The 20,690-nt window shown below is 47.3% G+C and overlaps 1 protein-coding gene and 1 non-coding gene across 3 annotated transcripts in view; both read left to right on the forward strand.

The window, feature by feature from the left end:
* Positions 1 to 20,690, forward strand: part of WNT6 (Wnt family member 6) — a 79,144-nt gene that overhangs the window by 32,088 nt on the left and 26,366 nt on the right. Inside the window, exon 2 of one of the 2 annotated variants that reach the window (XM_030209345.1) lies at positions 12,601 to 12,821. In XM_030209345.1, the coding sequence (XP_030065205.1) occupies positions 12,601 to 12,821 (221 nt within the window). The remainder of the gene's footprint in view (positions 1 to 12,600; positions 12,822 to 20,690) is intronic. The other variant, XM_030209346.1, reaches the window with a different exon arrangement.
* On the forward strand, positions 5,993 to 6,177 carry LOC115475209. The gene has a single exon (XR_003942988.1). It is a non-coding gene; the product is annotated as a U2 spliceosomal RNA (small nuclear RNA).

Raw genomic sequence — 20,690 nt, forward strand, 5'->3', positions numbered from 1 at the left:
GCTTTTATCTTTTACAAGGTCATTCATACCGTTCTCATCCAGCCATTCCTCCATTGCTTCCCCCCCCCCCCCCTACTTTCTACTTTCCAAGGCATGAAGAATATGCCCTTTGCAGAAACCTGGCAGGAGCGGAGCTTCTGTTTGGCTGTTCCTTCATCTCTTCCTAATTCATCAGTGTGGGTCAGACGATGCTGGTGCTGTTCCTTGTATGAAGGTGCCCTCGATAGACAGGCCCAGGGCTTTTTTTGAGGGGGTACTTGGGGGTACTGATTACCTGCACCTTTTCTACTGTCTGCTAAAATTGACCCATGGACCCCTAGTTTTAATGAAAGAGCTCAGGCTCTACACACCAATTCTGCCTTGTCATAGATTCTGTGACTGGTTGCAGGGGGCCTGGTTAGTGTGGGGTGGGTCCCTCCGTGATCACCCCACCCCTGAAGGGTGGCCTGACATTTGAGTACAGGCATCTTTTTCGCTAGAAAAAAACATACTGTTCTTTAGGATTCTAGAATCTTGCTATTCTTTGGGGTTCTATATGGAATGTTGCTACTCTTTGAAATTCCGCATGGAATCTTGTCACTCTTTAGCAGGGCTTTTCTTGAGGGGGTACTTGGGGGTACTGAGTGCCGGCACCCTTTCCATTGTCTGCTAAAAATGACCCATGGACCCCAAGTTTTAAATGAAAGAGCTCAGGCTCTACACACCAATTTTGCCTTGTCATAGATTCTGTGACTGGTTGCAGGGGGCCTGGCTATTGTGGGGTGGGTCCCTCCGTGATCACCCCACCCCTGAAGGGTGGCCTGGCATTTGAGTACCAGCACTTTTTTTGCTAGAAAAAACATACTGTTCTTTAGGATTTCAGAATCTTGCTATTCTTTGAGATTCTGCATGGAATCTTGTCACTCTTTAGGATTCTAGAATCTTGCTATTCTTTGGGGTTCTATATGGAATGTTGCTACTCTTTGAAATTCCGCATGGAATCTTGTCATTCTTTAGCAGGGCTTTTCTTGAGGGGGTACTTGGGGGTACTGAGTGCTGGCACCCTTTCCATTGTCTGCTAAAATTGACCCATGGACCCCAAGTTTTAAATGAAAGAGCTCAGGCTCTACACACCAATTCTGCCCTGTCATAGATTCTGTGACTGGTTGCAGGGGGCCTGGCTATTGTGGGGTGGGTCCCTCAGTGATCACCCCACCCCTGAAGGGTGGCCTGACATTTGAGTACCGGCACCTTTTTTGCTAGAAAAAAATTACTGTTCTTTAGGATTCTAGAATCTTGCTATTCTTTGGGGTTCTATATGGAATGTTGCTACTCTTTGAAATTCCGCATGGAATCTTGTCACTCTTTAGCAGGGCTTTTTTTGAGGGGGTACTTGGGGGTACTGAGTACCTGCACCTTTTCTACTGTCTTCTAAAATTGACCCATGGTCCCTGAGTTTTAATGGAAGAGCTCAGGCTCTACACACCAATTCTGCCTTGTCATAGATTCTGTGACTGGTTGCAGGGGGCCTGGCTATTGTGGGGTGGTGGGTCCCTCAGTAATCACATCACTCCTGAGTACCGGCACCTTTTTTACTAGAAAAAAGTGCACTGGACAGGCCTGAGGCTGGAGTTCTGGTCTCACCGGAGATGTGATCTTCCACAGACAGACATCTGAAACCCATACACCTGTCCTGAGAAACAAGAAACCTTTTGGCTGTATGGGCAAGACATTCTGCCAGTTAAAGCTGGCTTTGGTTCCTAATGCTTGTATGAACTTAAAGCCACAATCATTCTGACAGCTGTGATGATGCCTTTAATAATGGAAGTGGCAGATGTATTAGAATATTGGCTACCATTCTGGAGACACATCTTCAGAAAGTTATTAACAGGATGGAGTCGATCCAGAGGATGGCTACTAAAATGGTCAGTGGTCTTCCTTCAAAAAGGCGGTAAATACATCCTAATAAATAAATAAATAAAAACATATGATGACAGATTTAAAGCTCTCAATATGTCTACTTTGGAAGAAAGGTGGGAGAGGAGAGATATGATAGAGACTTTTACCTACATGACCTAAATGCAGAGAAGATGAGTCTCTTTTTATTGAGAAGGCTTCATAGGATGAAGGTGAAAGGGGACAGACTCAGAAGTAAATACTTCTTCACGGAAAGGGTGGTGAATTCATGGAACGGCCTCCTGGTGGAAGTGGTGGAGACGAAAACAGTATCTGAATTCAAGAGAGCTTGGGACAAGTCCATAGGATCTCTAAGGGAGTGATAAGGAGACTAGATGATATGGATGGGCAGACTGGATAGGTCAGATGGTCTTTGTCTGCCTACATTTTTCTCTGTTTCTTATTTTTATACAGGGACCTCAAAACCGCAGCCCATGTCTGGGAGGTCCTAGGGTAAGGGGCAGGTGCCATCCACCTGAGTATTCTTTAAGCCTTGGCTGGGCTTGTCCAGAGCATCGGAGAGGTGATCCATCAAAACACCGGTTGGAGAGCCCTATCACTGCACCCCGGCGCTGCTCATGACTTTTGCCACTAAGCCACTCCATCATCTTCCAATTTTAGTACTTATGCTGCTGGGGCACTAACCACCTTATAATCGAAAGAGAAAAACGCCTATATTCCGACCTAAATCGGGAGATGGACGTCTTTCTCTCGCGGGTGCCCAAATCGGTATAATCGAAAGCCGATTTTGGGTGTCTTCAATGGCACTCCGTCGCGGGAACGAATAAAGTTGATGGGGGCGTGTCGGAGGCGTGGTGAAGGCGGGACTGGGGTGTGGTTATCGGCCGAGCAGAGATGGGCGTCTTTAGGTGATAATCAAAAAAAAAAAGGCGTTTTTACCGCGATTTTGGGTCACTTTTTTTGGACCTTTTTTTCATGAACAAGTCCCAAAAAAGTGCCCCAATTGACCAGATGACCACTGGAGGGAATCGGGGATCACCTGCCCTGACTCCCCCAGTGGTCACTAACCCCCTCCCACCAAAAGAAACCCACTTTACAAACTTTTTTTGCCAGCCTGTATGCCAGACTCAAATTTCATACCCACCTCCATGACAGCAGAATGTGTTCTATCCTCTGATAGCCTTTCCCTGGTTCTAATGTGGGTCGCGGGTGAATATGGCACCTTTTCTGTTAAGGGCACTGCAGAGTCACATCAGCAATGCATTGTGGTGGGTGTAGGGTATTGGGCTCCGTGATTCCACTAGTTTGTGTTAAATGCTCACAATGTTGGTAGTTGGTAGGCTCTACTCCCATGGTGCTTTTCCCTCTGCTTACTGGGTCAGAATGTGCCCTGTTTTGTTTCCGGTAGTCCATGAGGTAGTGGCCATTTGTGTAAGCCAGTGTTAGATCTCTTTCATGTGTTAGCCACGTTACAGCACTTAGTTCTTCCCTTGAATGTTGCTGAAAGAGGGCATTGTACACCATTCTGCCAGCTGGGACCTACTGCTAATCTCAGTACCAGGGAGACTCGTTGCCAGTGGGGCACAACCTCTGATCTGCAGTTAACTGTGAGTAAACGTGTTTATTCAAATAAAGGACTTTTTTCAAAGAGATTAGTCTTCAGGTGTCAACTGGTGTGCCAAGGTTCTACAGCAGCAACAAGTCCTAGAGGCCTGCGTGTATGCAGGTCCCTGGAGCACTTTTAGTGGGTACCGCAGTGCACTTCAGGTAGGCGGCCCCAGGCCCATCCCCCCTACCTGTAACACTTGTGCTGGTAAATGGGAGGCCTCCAAAATCCACTGTACCCACATGTAGGTGCCCCCTTCACCCCTAAGAGCTATGGTAGTGTTGTACATTTGTGAGTAGTGGGTTTTGGGGGAGGGGGTGCTCAGCACCCGTGGTAAGGGACCTATGCATGTGGGAGCGTTGTCTGAAGTCCACCGCACTGACCTCTAGGGTGTCCAGTTGGTGTCCTGGCTTGTCAGGGGGGCGAGTGTACTACGAATCCTGGCCCCTCCCACGACCAAATGGCTTGGATTGGGACGTTTTTGAGCTGGGCGTTTTTAGTTTCCATTATCGCAAAAAAAAACAAACCGCCCAGCTCAGAAAGGACCAAATCCATGGGCATTTGGTCCGTTCAAACCGTATTTTCAAAACAAAAGATGGACGCCCATTTTTTTTGAAAATACGGTCTGTCCCGCTTCTTCACGTACCCGTTTTCGGACATAGACGCCCATGGAGATGGGCGTTCGCGTTCGATTATGCCCCTCCACTCCATCATCTGCTTCTGGCTGTAAAGCTCTGTATCCCAACAACCTCCAAAATGGGAGAAAATCCAGAAATACAAACACAAATCCCTATTTCTCAGTAGATACTGGGGTTTATTGTGATGGGCAGAAGCATGCAGCACCCCTCAGTCTCCTATTCTCTGTCAGCGGAAGAGCCGAAGGTGGAGGGATGTGGGCAGAGAGGATGGACAGGAGCCGGGCCAGTCACAAATTCTGTAGAACTAGGACAAAATGAGAATGTTATAATGCCTTTGTATCGCTCTATGGTGTGACCGTACCTCGAATACTGTGCGCAATTCTGGTCACCGCATCTCAAAAGAGATATAGCAGAATCAGAAAAGGTACAGAGAAGGGTGATGAAAGGCTAAAGTGGCTAGGGCTCTTCAGCTTGGAGAAAAGATGACTGAGGGAAGATATGATAGAGGTCTATAAAATACTGAGTGGAGTAGAACGGGTAGACGTGGATCGCTTGTTTACTCTTTCCAAAAATACTAGGACTAGGGGGCACAAAACAAATCTACTAAGTAGCAAATTTAAAACAAACCGGAGATAATGTTTCTTCCTTCACTCAACATGTAATTAAACTCTGGAATTTGTTGCCAGAGAATGTGGTAAAATGAGTTAGCTTAGCAGGGTTTAAAAAAGTTTTGGCTAACTTCTTAAAAGAATAGCTCATAAGCCATTATTAAGGTGGACTTGGGAAAAATCCACTGCTTATTTCTAGGATAAGCAGCATAAAATCTGTTTTTCTTCTTTTGGGATCTTGCCAGGTACTTGTGACCTGAACTGGCCACTGTTGGAAACAGGATACTGGGCTTGATGGACCTTCGATCTCTCTCAGTATGGCAACACTTACGTTCTTATTTAATTCTGAATGGTGAATGTCAGTCACTTATATCATTTCTTTCTTTATGTAATGTCTGCTGCTTTTTCTGAATTGAATCAAAGTGGCTCACGGAAATACAAGAAATAGTATAAGGATAAATATTTAACTGGTGACGGTCAGTGCTTCTTTATTTATTCGGATTTATTAACCGCCTTTTTGAAGAGATTCACCCAAGGTGGTGTACAGCAGGCACAGTTTAACATATAATTTTGTTAACAGCATAACAATAGTAAAATAACCAAGAATAAAGATACAGGAGGGCTATAATTATGTCTGACTGATGAAAACGACTGTCGTTGTTCGTATCTCTTGTATGGATGCTTCGTTTGTGCTATCCTATCAGAAAATGGATTTCCTAGTTTAAATTATATACTTTGTTACTGTATGTTTTTTTTTTGAAGTGTAAAACCATTCTGATTTGCAATGCAATAAGTGATGGTGTAGTAAACAAATAAACGATAAACATAATAAATGAGGTAGACTTGAAAAAAAGTAGAGAGAAACCTAATAATAGAACAGAATCCAAAATCTACACATTTAACAGCACTGGAATTCAAATCAGTGGCGTAGCTACGTGGGGCCTGAGGGGGCCGTGGCCCCCGCAGATTCACCCCAGGACCCCCCTCCCGGCGAACCCGCCCCCGCCTACCTTTACTTTTGCTGGCGGGCTAAAATGTGCCCCCTCCCCCCGGGCTCTGGACCCCTCTCCCACGGAAGGCTGGCTACGCCCCTGATTCAAATACCAGAGATATAATACAATGTCAGCATAATACTAATGAGATACCCTGATCAGGAAAGTGGTTCTCCCAGGGTGAGGCTCATCCATTGCCCTCCGGCTGGGTTGACCCTTGCGATTTCCGCAAATGTGGGAAACCTCGACTGCATAATTTCTGGCTTTTTGGCTAAGATGTAGTATCTGTTCCTATCAGTTTAATATCTGATACGTTCCTTATCTAGGGACCATATATTAAATTGATTTTTGGAACAGGGGGCTGGAATAGGAGCTTGCTTCATCCACTCCACGCATCAACCTGGTATTGCAGCAGCTCCAGGAATGGTGCACCCCCCCCCTCCATACCGCAGTATGGGGCCATTTTACAATGGTGCACCAAAAAGTGGACGCGTGTATTAGACATACGCTGGACCAATTCTCCACCATGTCTGGAAAAAAGGGGTTTTTTTGAGGGGGAGGGGGGCTGGGAAATGGACGTGTGGCAAAATGAAAACCAGCGGGCCTGAGCCCTTAACGCTACCCATTGACTTAGCAGTAAGGGTTGACGCATTACCCAAGGGGTAACCATCCAGCGTGTGCCAACTGCCGATTACCGCCAGGAACGCCCCCATAGTGGAAAATTATTTTCTACCGCAGGTTTTTGGCACACGCCAAACTCGAAATTACCACCAGGTGCAGGTGCTGGCTGGGTGGTAATTGCCAATTTGATGCGTGCTGCACGTGCATAGGCCATTATGCGCCATTGTAAAAGGGCCCCCTATAAAACAGACGATTGCATTTGCTGTAGTTATTTTATTCGTGTTTGGCGATCAGCGGCTAATCAATGCCAAGGGTCATGTCCAGGCAATAATACTGACCAGGGGCGTAGCTACGTGGGGCCATGGGGGCGTGGGCCCCCGTAGATTTGGCCCTGGCCCCCCTGCCGCCAACCCCTTTGACCCGCCACCCGCCGCCAACCCTCCCCCGCCATCGGGTACTTTTGCTGGTGGGGGTCCCCAACCCCCGCCAGCCAAAGTCCTCTTCTCTGGCGCAGCTGCGTTGCTGATCTGCAGGACGTCAGACTCACAGAAACAGAAGCCTGCCCTTGCAGATCAGCAACGCGGCCGCGCTGGAGAAGATCAGCGATGTGGCCGCGTCGGAGAAGAGGACTTTGGCTGGTGGGGTTGGGGACCCCCACCAGCAAAGGTACCTGATGGTGGTGGGGGGAAGAGGGGGTCGAAAGGGTTGGCGCTGGGGGGCAGTCAAAGGTGGTGGTGGTGGCGGCGGGGAGGTCAAAAATGGCGGGGGGGGGGCTAAAATATGCCCCCTCACCTCAGGCTCTGGACCCCCCCTCCCGCCGAAGTCTGGCTACACCCCTGAAACTGACTATCCGTTTATGAGCAGCTGGCTTATCGTTTACTGTTTATCTGGTTATATATCATATTTAGCAGTTAACCCCTTAAACAAAATCAGATAAAGACAGGACTGTGTTTTATGCGTCCAATATGTCTGGTTAACTTAGGGTCTCGTTAACCAAACTACAGTAAAATGTGGCTTTTGTGCATTTTTACACGGGCTATTCCCGTGTGTTACCGCTGGGGTAAAATGGCCAATGTTTCAATTTTCACCATTAATGACCATGTGCTAATTTTTCTATCATGCGTGGCAATTAGCTCATGAGCCCTTACAACCACCCAGTATGTAGGTGGTAAGGGCTTATGCATTAAGCACGTGTTAATCAATTAGCGTGCAGCAATTTGGCTGCACTAAATCAATTAGCGCAGAACACGCCCACTGTCCGCCCCAGATCTAGGTGCAGCATTTAAACCAGTCTATAGCTGATGTAGAGGGTTGGGCCTAAATATTTTACACGCTTAAATGTGCGCACCAGGGGATAGCGTGTAATTCTATGGAGGTGGAGTGTGGGAGGGGCATGGGTGGGGCTTTCAGTTATCTAGGTAACTTAGGGAATACTGTAACTGATTCGTGCCCTGGGTGCAGTTACAGCAGGTCCATGATTGGTATAACTGTGGGCACCTGTGTATGTAAGCCATGTCAATACCAGGCTACAGTAAGGCTGCCAACTGGATCCAGATTCACAGGACAGGGGTGATCCAGTCCTGGGTTCACCCCAGAGCATGCTGGGACTTGTAGTCTTGCTTTTCTTAGGGAATGCAATAGGGGGAGATCAAAATTACAAGTCCCTGCATGCAATGGGGTAAACCCAAGACTGGATCAACCCTGGATCCAGTTGGCAGCCTTACGCTACATTAATATTCTATAATGGAGAGTGAGCACTGGCAGGCACTCTGCTGGACCGCCAGCCCCCCCCCCCCTCGCTTGCTGGGAGGGGGGGGGGGGTTGGCCGGCGGCCACTGGACCACCAGGGACCATTTTTCAGGGGTTTGGGGGGGGGGCTGGAGACCCACCGGATCTCCAGCCCTCCCGGAACCTGGAGGGGTCGTTGGGGGGGGTCTGGAGGTCCGCTGGACCTCCAGCCCCCTGTTGGCAGGTTTGCTTTGGTGGGGGAACGGGAGCCTGCCAGCATGCAACTGCATGCTGGACAGGGCTCACCATTCCTCTCCAATGATCTGCAAACCCTAACGCCAGCTTGGAGCTGGCGTAGGGTTTGCCGCGGCCAGCAACCCAAATTTTGGCGCGCTGACCGCTGATCATCGGCGATGAATGCGCTAAGCCCTGTTTAGCATGCATTAGCATGCTACTTGCGCAAAGAGCCCTCACGCGCGTTGTTTCACGCGCTCGAGGGCTCTGATCATAGGTCGGTAGCAAACGCCGCTGGCGCTAACAGCCTCTAGCGCCGGCGTTTACTTTTGATCAACTGCCTGTGGGTGCCTAAAAGGAGATGCCCACCTATGTAATTATTTCCTTTGTTCTCAGTGAACACTTGGCCACTCCAAGCAGCTTTCCAGGACCCTGTCTGCTTATGGTCTGCCCCAAAATATTTATGACCCTGGTTCTTGAAGCTGCAGCCCCACCTCACTCTGCAGAGGTCAGGAAACGGTGATGCACGGTGGAGGCTGTCCACCCCCTGGATGCATTGTTCCCACAGTGACTTTCTTTTGCACTTAACTTGGTCTGTAATTGTTTCAGCTCCTTGTTCCCTGTTATTTTCTGAAGCTTCAAAGGCTGCCTAATATTTCAAAGCTTTCCCACTCAACTTCTTTGTTCTGTGTCTGTCATCTGGCACAGCAGAGAGACGGCCACCCTCAGGGGAGACTTACTGCAACATGCAGTTAGCACAACTTTTCCACTGTCAAGTTGTCAAGTCGCACAAGGAGGAGAGGGGTGGAGGAGGGACGAGGGAGGGAAAGGTGAGGCTGTGAGAAGATTAGGGAGGGAGGGAAACGGATAAGAAACTGATGAGAGAAGGTAGAGGTGAAAAGGGGAAGGTGAGAGAAGCCAGGCGGTGGGGAAGAGGGAGCTGAAAAAGAGATGTCAAAAGATTGAAGAAAGGCCAAGTGAAGAGAGAGAAAAAGATCAGAGACTGGTCTGAAGGAGAAAGCCCAAAGCTGTGAGAGGCAGCCAAGGACAAAAATGCAGAACTAAAGAAAAGATCATGGAGGAAATAACGGGGGAAGGGATTTGGATTTAGCTCTCCCCTTTCTCAGCAGTAGCTCAGGTAAGGTAGGTATTTCCCCGTCTCTGGAGGGCTCAAAGTGAGACAACGTAGGGTTAAAAGAGCAGTTTTGTAACTGGGATGTTGGGTGAACAGAATGTTGCTAGTTTCACATTAACGGTACACTTAAACGCATAAGTGTTGGCAGGGTGTCTACGCACTATTCTGTAGGGTCACGTGTAAGCGGCATAGGGTGTAAATGCAAGAGGCACCCCCCCCCCCCCCCCGGGCAGAGCATGGGCAGGCACAGGGCAGGGTAACTTACAGAATCCTGTCACTTACATATGTCCCTGGTGCATTTATGTGCTTGCACTTGTGCCAGCTCTATAAGGTCTGTGGTCACCTAAATGTAAAGAGCACCGATACTAGGATCCGAGGCATCCAGGTTCCATTATACAATAGAATCTCCTCACGTGTCCTCTGGGTGCCTAAATGGAGACACCCACTTATAGAATTGCACCCTATGCCCCGATGATCAGAAGCAAACACGGGAGCTAGAGGCTATTAGTGCCATACTAGCGCCCGCGTTTGCTCCGGCCCCATGATCAGAGCTGGTGAGCGCGTGAAACAATGAGCTCGCTGGCTCTGACCGCAAATAGTATGCAAGTGCATGCTAAACAGGGCATTAACTCTTCCTCCCCAATGCTCAGTAGGTAGCGTGCCAAACAAGGGCACTGCTGCTGTGGCAGAGCATTGGGGAGGACGCACTGGGCAGCAAAGGATGCCACCGTTTTTGAGGTGGCACTGGAATCAGGGAGTGCTAATCCCTTTTCCGTCTTCAAGTTACGGGGGTGGGGGCTTCAGGGGGTGCTAGACCATCAGGAAGGGGGCTGGAGATCCGATGGACCTCCAGTCCTCTAGCCCTCTCTGTCCAGGGTGGGGTTGGGGGCCGCTAGACCACCGGGGGGGGGAGCTGGAGGGCTGGGGACAAACAGTGCTGTGAAATTAGCACCAGAACAGTGCGGGGGGGGGGGGGGGGGGGGGGGGGGGGAGGGGGGAACACCACTATGGTCAAAGCTAATAGCATGCAAATTATGTGTGCTATTAGCTTTGATCCTGGGGGTACTTTTGCAAAAGGATTGTGCCTGGGCATGCACCAAGGTCCAGGATGGAGAAACTCCCTTATAGGGTTGGGAAGCCCAGCCCATCCTAGGATGCACTGGACAGGGCAGGACGCCTGCATTTTGGAGGCAGTGCTGGAAGGAGGAGTGGGGAGGGTTCAGGGGCGCTAAACCACGAGGAAGGGTGGAGGACCCTCTAGCCCAGTGATGGCGAACCTTTCGGAGACTGAGTGCCCAAACAGGAACCCAAAATCTAATTATTTATCGCAAAGTGCCATTCCCTCTTCCCCTCCATCATCCCCCTCCCTCATCCCCCCTCCCTCGTCCCCCCTGCGAGTTCTGGGCCCCTCCCTCCCTCCGAGTTCCACAGGGTCCCCTCTCCCTCCCTCCCTTCGAGTTCCAGGCCCCCTCCCTCCCTCCGAATTTTAAAAGTCATCTCTTGACTTACCTCGTCGAGGACGGGTTACGACAGCCGGCAGCAGCGCTAAAATGCATGCAGGCTCAGCCCTTCTCTCTCTCTGAGCTCTGGTCCCGCCCTTGCGGAAATAGGAAATGAGGGCGGGACCAGAGCTCAGAGAGAGAGAAGGGCCGAGCCTGCACGCATTTTAGCACTGCTGCTGGCCGCTGTAACCCGTCCCCGACGAGGTAAGTGAAGAGATGACTTTTAAAATTCGGAGGGAGGGGGCCTGGAACTCGAAGGAAGAGAGGGAGGAAGGGAGGGACGATGACTCTGGAACTCTGAGGGAGGGAGGGGGGACCCTGGAACTGGGAGGCGACTCTTGCTGAGGCGACAGCGTGCGTGCCAACAGAGAGGGCTCTGCGTGCCCTCTCTGGCACGCGTACCATAGGTTCGCCATCACTGCTCTAGCCCTCTCTGTCTGGGGGTTGGGGGTTTTGCATGTTTGATAGATCCAGGCTTTTTTTTTTGATTGCCCAGACCTGTCAAACAACTTCTGCAGGAAGATGGTACCTTGGGCACATGCCCTGGTACAATCCTTCCGCAGAAGTACCCCCATGATCAAAGCTAATAGCGCACATAAATTTGCATGTTATTAGCTTCGATCTGGCGTTATTTCCCTGCACTGTTCTGGCTCTAATTTTATAGCACTGCTTGGAACAGCACGGGAAATTGATCATCGGGGCCTGTGACAATGAACGATGTAAGGTCTGATTTTTAGCATTAAGCACTTGACTAAGGGGGAAATTATCAAGGTGGGCTATTGTTAAAATGTGTAATTTTATGGTTAACCCCAACCCCCAGTTATTAATAATTAGGTCTCATTACATAAAATGGGACCTGTGCTAAAATAGCACGAGTTAGTGGTAAAATAACGTGTCTTTACGGTAGCCCATGTTGATATCTTCCCCCTTAATAAAAGAAAAAATAAGTCCTAGAAATCAAAATCACAGTTATATGTAATAAAAGTGAAGTCAAGTGTAGGACAATCGAGCCAGATACTGCTGAGGTTGGCTCTTATTGGTGGAACGAGGCATTATGACATCATAATACGAGCTCTGGCTAAATCACTGCTGTATGTAATAAAAGTGAGTTCAGTGTAGGACAATCAAGCTATTGTGACATCACTGATGAGGTTGGCTCTTATTGGTGGAATGAGGCATTATGACATCACAATCTCAGCTCTGGTTATCAGAGACTGAAACTCTTCAGACTAGTTACTAATAATTGGGGTTAACAATAAACTTGTTAATGGTTAGTCCATGTTGATAACTTCCCCCCTAGTTTCGGGTACAAAATTAGATTTTTTTTCATGTGCTGATAATACGTTCCTAATTTAGATCCCAGCTTTGTTTGAATAGCATTCTGATAATGACCAGAGAGTTAAAAAGAGAAAGGAACATACCGTGCATTTTTAAAAATCTCAAACCACTTCTTATAAATTGCCCATCTGCCATCTAATGATGGCAAATCAGAAAATTCCAGCCTGGCATCTTGTTCTGGAAAGAGTTACAATAGAGGTGCTCATTGTACTTCTCAGTTCCCTAGTACAGGATAAGAGTGTCACACCTTTCCTGCCCCCCCCCCCCCCAACTGTTTTCAGTGCTTTCCCTTGTTTTCCTAGGGCAGTTGGAAGTCCTCTGGTGATGGAGCCCAACAGTATCTGCAGGAAGATGAAGCGCCTGGCCGGAAAGCAGGCAGAGCTGTGTCAAACAGAACCAGAGATCGTCAATGAAGTCTCCAAGGGGGCCCGGCTTGGGCTGCGGGAGTGCCAGTACCAGTTCAGGTCTCGAAGATGGAACTGCACCAACCACAACAAGTATTTTGGAAAAATACTTCAGCAAGGTAAATCCTGAAGGGAAATGGGACTTGATATACTGCCTTTATGTGATTTTTGCAACTACATTCAAAGTGGTTTACATAGTATATACAGGAACTTATTTGCACCCGGGGCAATGGAGGGTTAAGTGACTCACCCAGAATCACAAGAAGCTGCAGTGGGAATTGAACCCAGATCCCCAGAATCAGAATCTGCTGCACTAACCACTAGGCTACTCCTCCACTAGCAACATTCCATGTAGAAGCCTGCACTTGCAGATCACCAATGCGGCCGCGCAGGCTTCTGTTTCTGTGAGTCTGACGTCCTGCACGTACATCAGACTCACAGAAACAGAAGCCTGCGTGGCCGCGTTGCTGATCTGCAAGGGCAGGCTTCTACATGGAATGTTGCTAGTGGAATAGCAACATTCCATGTAGAATCTCAAATAGTAGCAACGGAATCTCCAATAGTAGCAACATTCCATGTAGAATCTCAAACAGTAGCAACAGAATCTCAATAGTAGCAACATTCCATCTAGAATCTCAAACAGTAGCAACAGAATCTCAAATAGTAGCAACATTCCATGTAGAATCTCAAACAGTAGTAATAGAATCTCAAATAGTGGCAACATTCCATGTAGAATCTCAAATAGTAGCAACAGAATCTCAATAGTAGCAACATTCCATCTAGAATCTCCAATAGTAGCAACATTCCATGTAGAATCTCAAATAGGGAAAGGGAAATGGGACTTCATATACTGCCTTCCTGTGGTTTTTGCAACTACATTCAAAGCAGTTTACATAGTATATACAGGAACTTATTTGTACCTGGGGCAATGGAGGGTTAAGTGACTTGCCCAGAGTCACAAGGAGCTGCAGTGGGAATTGAACCCAGGCTACCAGGATCAAAGGCTGCTGCACTAACCTCTAGGCTACTCCTCCATGCTCTTGCCTTGCCTGTAACATCTGGTGAGGATACACCTGATGCTGCACTCCCACATGGTGAGGAGGTGCCCGAGGGCCGCACTTCCAGGTTACTTGTAATGTATGGCCAGCAGATGCCCGAAGACTGTGAGCTTGTCTTACAGACGCCTGAAGGCCACACTTCTGTCGTACTTGTAATACATGAGGCATATTTTCAAAGCACTTTGGGAGGCTAAGTTCCATAGGTTTCTATGGAACTTTGGGAGGCTAAGTGCTTTGAAAATGAGCCCCCATGGTGAGCAGATGTCTGCTCTAAGATGTGATGAGGGGCTGCAAGATCGGTGTCTCAGAATTGGTTTGTAATTCCTGGGTCAGAACTCTTCGCTTGTGCTCTCCGATAAACCTTGTTCAGTTAACATTTCACCCGATTTGGGGCCTGGTTTAGTAAATTGTGCTACTTCTCACAAAATAACAGTATGTGAGTCGCATATATTAGTAAATCCCACCTTGGCCCTGAGAATACTTGCTAAGGCGGCTGGTAACTATGCAAGTTTCTGGCTGCGATGACAAGTGATCATGACCCCCTGATCTCTGAAGATGCAAGGAGCCCAGAGCTGCCCCCCCCCCATCCTTTGGCTATCCATCAAACATCTATCCCCTTACTACCTCTCTGCCTACCCAGACAGAAGCCCCCTTCCCCTCTAAGGCTACAAACTGCCCAGGTATATTCCCTGCTCAACCCCACCTAAATTTGAAAAGATTCACCCCCCTCTTGACCTCAGTCCCTTTTACCCCTACACATCAAGGTTATTGGCTTCCTTTTCCCTGCAGGTGAACCCGTCCCGAGGAGTAGTTAACATTCAAAGTGTGGACTGCAGAGTTTATCCTGATCCATGTTCCTTCCCTGTAATATTAACAAGCTGTTCAGCATAAATTTGCATGTGACACAGCTCTTCAATATTTTCTTTATTTCATGAGTAGGATTATTAACTAATACATGAACTTTGCATCATGCGTCAGAGATTTTATGATGAAATTTGTTATGAAATTTAGAAAAGTACTTACAGGTGTTTATTTATGATATCGATGACGCTCACATGAAAGTTGTTGAAAGCTTGTGATTACACGGATTTAAGGTGTGCTAAATGCCACATTTGACATGTATCCCTGGATTTTATATATGGGGCCTAGATTTGCATAACTAAGACGTGCTCACAAGTTTATTGAGTAACAAGCCCTTAATTATCAATAATTGGGTGGTAACATCTAAGTATTGAAGTTAATTGGCACTGATTAAAATCTGCACACGCTTCTGGTTGCACACTAACCTATAAGGCAGGGCTCATAACTCTAATAGCCTGGAACTCAAAAGGGGGCGTGGACAGGTGCATGTCAAGGGCGTTCCGTAAAGTTGCACGCATAGAGAATGTGGCCTCAGTGCGATTCTATAATCTGGTGTCTAACGTTTGGTGCAAGAATCAGCACCAAACATGATGTCTGATGCCTAAAGTACAGATGTTTTATTCAACGTGGAAAATTAAACGCTTAAGACCTTACTTTCCGAGGGATATATTCAGTGACTTGACACAATCAATGGTATTGAGCCACACAGATTATTGCAATGGAATATATGAGGGTTGTAAAGTACAGCTTATGAAAAAACTCCAGACAGCCCAAAACACAGCTGCCAGACTGATATTCAACAACAAAAGGTTTGATAGCGCTAAACCTCTTCGGTTGAAACTACACTGGCTCCCTATCAAGGACCGCATTACTTTCAAAATTTGCTCTCTGGTCCACAAGATAATCTACGGTGAAGCTCCAGGATATATGGTTGATTTAATAGATCTTCCAGCCAGAAACAGAATCAGTTCATCACGTGCTTATCTGAACCTTCACTATCCAAGCTGCATTGGACTCAGATACAAATCAACCTATGCATCCGATTTTTCTTACTTAAGTACGCAAATGTGGAACGCATTACCAAAGAGTGTGAAAACGATGAACGACCATCAAAACTTCAAGCGAACTTTAAAGACATATTTGTTTTGCAAGGCCTACCCTATTGATTCTACTTAAATGCCTCAACTCTACAATGCATCTTTACATACATTGCAATGAATATTTTATTTCTTATTTCCTTGTCCCTTATTGTACCCATTTACCCCTACCTTACCTGACCCTTTTTCCAGGAATAACATGTATAGAATGTTTGTACGTTTGGGAAGCTTGCCAGGTGCCCTTGGCCTGGATTGGCCGCTGTCGTGGACAAGATGCTGGGCTCGATGGACCCTTGGTCTTTTCCCAGTATGGCATTACTTATGTACTTAATTGTATTTGTTTAATACCTACCGTACTTGGCGTTCACTATTATACGGTATTTTGTAAGCCACATTGAGCCTGCTAATATGTGGGAAAATGCGGGATACAAATGTTACAAATAAATAAATAAAGTTAGTCGCGGGAATCAGCTCTAAGCATGATTCTATAATCTGGTGCCTAATGTTCAATGCAGGAATGAGTGCCTGCCCTTTATAGAATCGTGGTTAGCACTGATTTTTTTCTTGATCTGAATTTTCAGTTCCATTTATACAATTCCCCCCTTAATATCACAGCTTAATAATTAGGCATCTTAGGGGGAAGTGTTCAAGGTGGACTACCGTTGTGTTCTTTTACTATTATCCTCAGAATGCTACTTTTGCACATCCTTCTATCTCTAACATATCTAAAAACAAGTGTCTTGTCTCCTCTCTGCCCTGTCTGTCCCCTGTGGATTCTTTTTCCCTCTGATTTGACCCTGCAGTCTCTATGAAACCACAGAGCCTGAGAGATTTGTAAAATGACACTGACAGAAACAGTACTAACTGTCTCTGTCATAGATGATAGGCTTTTTTAAAACATCCTTTTGTCATCAGCAAAGTAACTTTCTGAAGCCTCCCCCCCCCCCCCCCCCCCCCCCACAATATCTTTCTGCCACCTTTTCTTTATAAATACAGGAGAGAAAACAATGGAAGATTACTCTGGCTTATACTATTCCTGCTGAGTTGTTGATATAATCAGCCACAGCATTCAGGAGAAGTGAGGCAGGGATAGGCTTGTTGGGCTGCTTGTGAAAAAGCTTGAGAGACTGTGACTCTGCCTCTTCTTTCTTCTTTCCCATAATTCTTTGCTGTGTTTGGTATCCATGACCAAAGTGGTGCCAGATATGAATGGCATGAATGAGGATTCAGCTTATTCTAGCCCATGGTCTTTCGACTTGTTTAAATGGAGAGCATACAAATATGCCTTCATCTGTTATATATGATTAATCAATGTACATTCCTAAATCCACTGTGCTCTTTTTGTGGCTGATTCCTTACCTCGATAATTCTCCTTGTTTACTTATTCCAAGTGCCCTGGGACAAGGGGTCATAGGATGAGGGTGAAAAGGAGACAGACTCAAGAGTAATCTAAGGCAATATTTCTTTATGGAAAGGTTGGTGAATGCATGGAATGGCCTCCCAAGGGAGATGGTAGAGATGAGGACAGTATCCGAAATCAAGAAAGAATGGGGCAAGTACAGAAGATCTGTGAGGAAACGGAAGGGATGGTAGAGCTTAGTAGTCAGTAAGAATGGGGAGACTGGATGGGGCATATGAGGGCTGACATTCAGACTTAATATCCGGTTTATTTTTGGGTGGTTTAAAGATAACTTTCTAAGTCGATATTCAGGGAAAGATAGTAGCTGAACAATGCCCTCCCGCGGGAGGTGGTGGAGATGAAAACGGTAACGGAATTATAAACATAAAGGAATCCTGCTCAGAAGGAAGAGATCCTCAGGAGCTTAGCCTAGAATGGGTGGCAGAGCTGGTGGTTGGGAGGCGGGGCTAGTGCTGGGCAGACTTATACGGTCTGTGCCGGGGCTGGTGGTTGGGCAGCGGGGATAGTGCTGGGCAGACTTATATGGTCTGTGCCAGAGCTGGTGGTGGGAGGCGGGACTGGTAGTTGGGAGGCGGGGATAGTGCTGGGCAGACTTATACAGTCTGTGCCAGAGCTGGTGGTGGGAGGCGGGGTTGGTGGTTGGGAGGCGGGGATAGGGCTGGGCAGACTTATACGGTCTGTGCCCTGAAGAGGACAGTACAAATAAAAAAGTAGCACATATGAATTTATCTTCTTGGGCAGACTGGATGGACCGTGCAGGTCTTTTTCTGCCGTCATCTACTAAATAAGCTCAGCTTGAATATCATGGACTATGTAAACATGAGCCTTTGAATATTGACCTGTTTCCAGGCCTCTCGGACAGATGTGTCTCTGGACATTCCTTTAAGGGCACCTCTGTTTTTAAGGACTGAGCTGCCCAGGGCTGTTCTTTGTTCTCTACATCAGGTGACAGAGTGAGATGGAAGGGACACAAGCGCCTGGGGATGCAGCCTGGGATAGAGTGAGGCAGAAAGGATAGAAATGCCCGGGGAAGGAGCTCTTGAAAGATCTCACCTATACCTACTACTACTACTACTACTATTTAGCATTTCTATAGCGCTACAAGGCATACGCAGCGCTGCACAAACATAGAAGAAAGACAGTCCCTGCTCAAAGAGCTTACAATCTAATAGACAAAAAATAAGTAAAGTAAGCAAATCAAATCAATTAATGTGAACGGGAAGGAAGAGAGGAGGGTAGGTGGAGGCGAGTGGTTACAAGTCAAAAGCAATGTTAAAGAGGTGGGCTTTCAGTCTAGATTTAAAGGTGGCCAAGGATGTGGCAAGACGTAGGGGCTCAGGAAGTTTATTCCAGGCGTAGGGTGCAGCGAGACAGAAGGCGCGAAGTCTGGAGTTGGCAGTAGTGGATGTTTGATGCTTTCTTTTCCTATGATCCAGCAGAACTACCGTGTCCTGCACACTGCACAGAGGCAAAGATTTAGGGAAAGGAAAGGGGCTGAGGTTGTGAGCGTCTGCAATGTATTGTAGGGTTGCTAGATATGCCCTATGTATATTTTTTTGATTTGGAGTGGGTTTTCTGGCTATTTTCACCTTTGTTTAGGATCTGTGCTCTGGAGGACAGCCAAGGACGACCTTTCCAGCATGTAAACTTCCCCCGCAGGCAGTACGGAGGTGCTGAAACATGTTCCCTGGGTGTTGCAATGAAGTCATTATGAACACATCAAGGCAGTGGATGGGTTTAATAAGGGAAGGAATGTCTGCCTGTGCTCAGAGGGATCCGGTGCTTCTCTCCCAGAGCTAGAGGAGAGGCAGAGACCCTTCGCCTGCTTCATCCTCTGCCTACTGTCCGGGCTGTTATTATCCTGCTGCCAACAGTTTTGTCTTCTGTAGAACAATTAGTAAGCAGCAACGAGACAGGGGAAAGGTTTAAAAATTGGCTTTTACACTGCCACTTTTTACCTTTGCCAGCAGCTGAGTACTAGCCAGTTGGCAACCCTGGCAAGGTCAGAGAGAAGCAGAAAAAGCAGCAGAGGTGCTGAATCTCTCATATTTGCCACTTGCCAGATGCACTAAATTTAACGAGCCATTAACGAGCAAGTAGTAAACCGTGGCTTGCACAAAAGGCTTCCCCCCCCCCCCCCCCCCGAGCCATTTCCTGATCACGGTAGCAGCTAACGAAAACGGAATGCAGGTGAGCAAATTAGTACCCCAATGTGTATAAATCATATTGTAATGAGATGCACTACCATTTTACGATTGCCTAACCGTGGAAAATCTAACGGGAGGTCTGTACCTCTCGTTGGGGCTGCGTGGGATTTATTCACCTCTAAAAACTTCTATAAATTTAACAACAAAAAAATTGGGAAAAAATTGGCAGGTGCTCGTCAGGGATGTCCTTTATGGACGAACTTCACTCAAAACAACCAGCCGCAAACCTTTGCCTAGCCACGTCCAAGTGTTCGTCAGGACTGTCCTTCTAAAGTGCCTAACACGGACGTCCTTCACTAAAAAAAGGACGTCCCTGACGAGCACTTGGACGTTTTTCTCCCAGATTTTTTTGTGATGGGTGCGAGGACGTCCAAATCAAAAAACTATTTGGACGTCTCTTTCGATTGTGCCCCACCTCCATGTCTCTCTCAGCCAATCACAGCTAAATGTGCTGTGATTGGCTGAGAGAGACCTGGAGGAGGGGCATCGGACGTGCTGCAGTCATTCTGTTGCTCCCGTGGGTGAAAGCGGTAGCAGAGACTGTCCTTGCTGTTGTGCTTTCTTTCTTATATGTTAGGGATTTTATTTCGCCCCCCCCCCCTATTTTGCGTTTTGTGGATTCTTTCAGAACATCTGTAGAAACTGTCCTGTCTATAACATTTCTTCACTTGAGACCAATCAAAGCGCATCGTCCTTTTTTTTTAATTTGTTTTTTTTAGTGAAGGACGTCCATAAAGGACGTCCTTGGCATGCGCAGAGCAGTCAGCATAATGCTTGGCTGCTCAGCGCTTGCTCGACTGGCCGACTGGCTTCCGAGGGAATAGAGAATGCAAGTGAGCTACAACGAGCAGCTCATTTGCATTCCATTTCCTTGATGCATGGCCGTTCCCTACCGATTCGCTATGGAATCGGTAAGGGAAGGGCTCTTCCGAGGACCTTAGTGCATCTGGCCCTTAGATGCCTTGTGGGGCCGGATGTTCAAAGGGTTTATGCTCCTAACTGAGAGGAGTATCGGAGCAGCACTGATAGTGCAGTGGACTGAGAACCAGCAGAATCGGGTTCAATTCCCACTGTAGCGCCTTGTGACTCTGGGCAAGTCACTTAACCCTCCTTGTGAACATCTGGAAGAAGTTGGAAAGCAGTGGGCAAAACTGAAAGGAGCTATTGTAAGGGCAACAAGCTTTCTTTGTAAGGAAAGTAAATAAAAGTAAGAGGTCAAGGAGGCCACTTTGGTTCTCAAATGATAAGGAAAAAGAGGTTAGTCTTTATAAACTACAAGAGAGCGCAGAAAGAGGAAGACAGGCGAAAATATCTGGAAAAGCTAAGAGAAGCTGGAAGGGTAGTC

Source organism: Microcaecilia unicolor, chromosome 7, assembly GCF_901765095.1.
Source record: "Microcaecilia unicolor chromosome 7, aMicUni1.1, whole genome shotgun sequence".
NCBI classification, from domain to species: domain Eukaryota; kingdom Metazoa; phylum Chordata; class Amphibia; order Gymnophiona; family Siphonopidae; genus Microcaecilia; species Microcaecilia unicolor.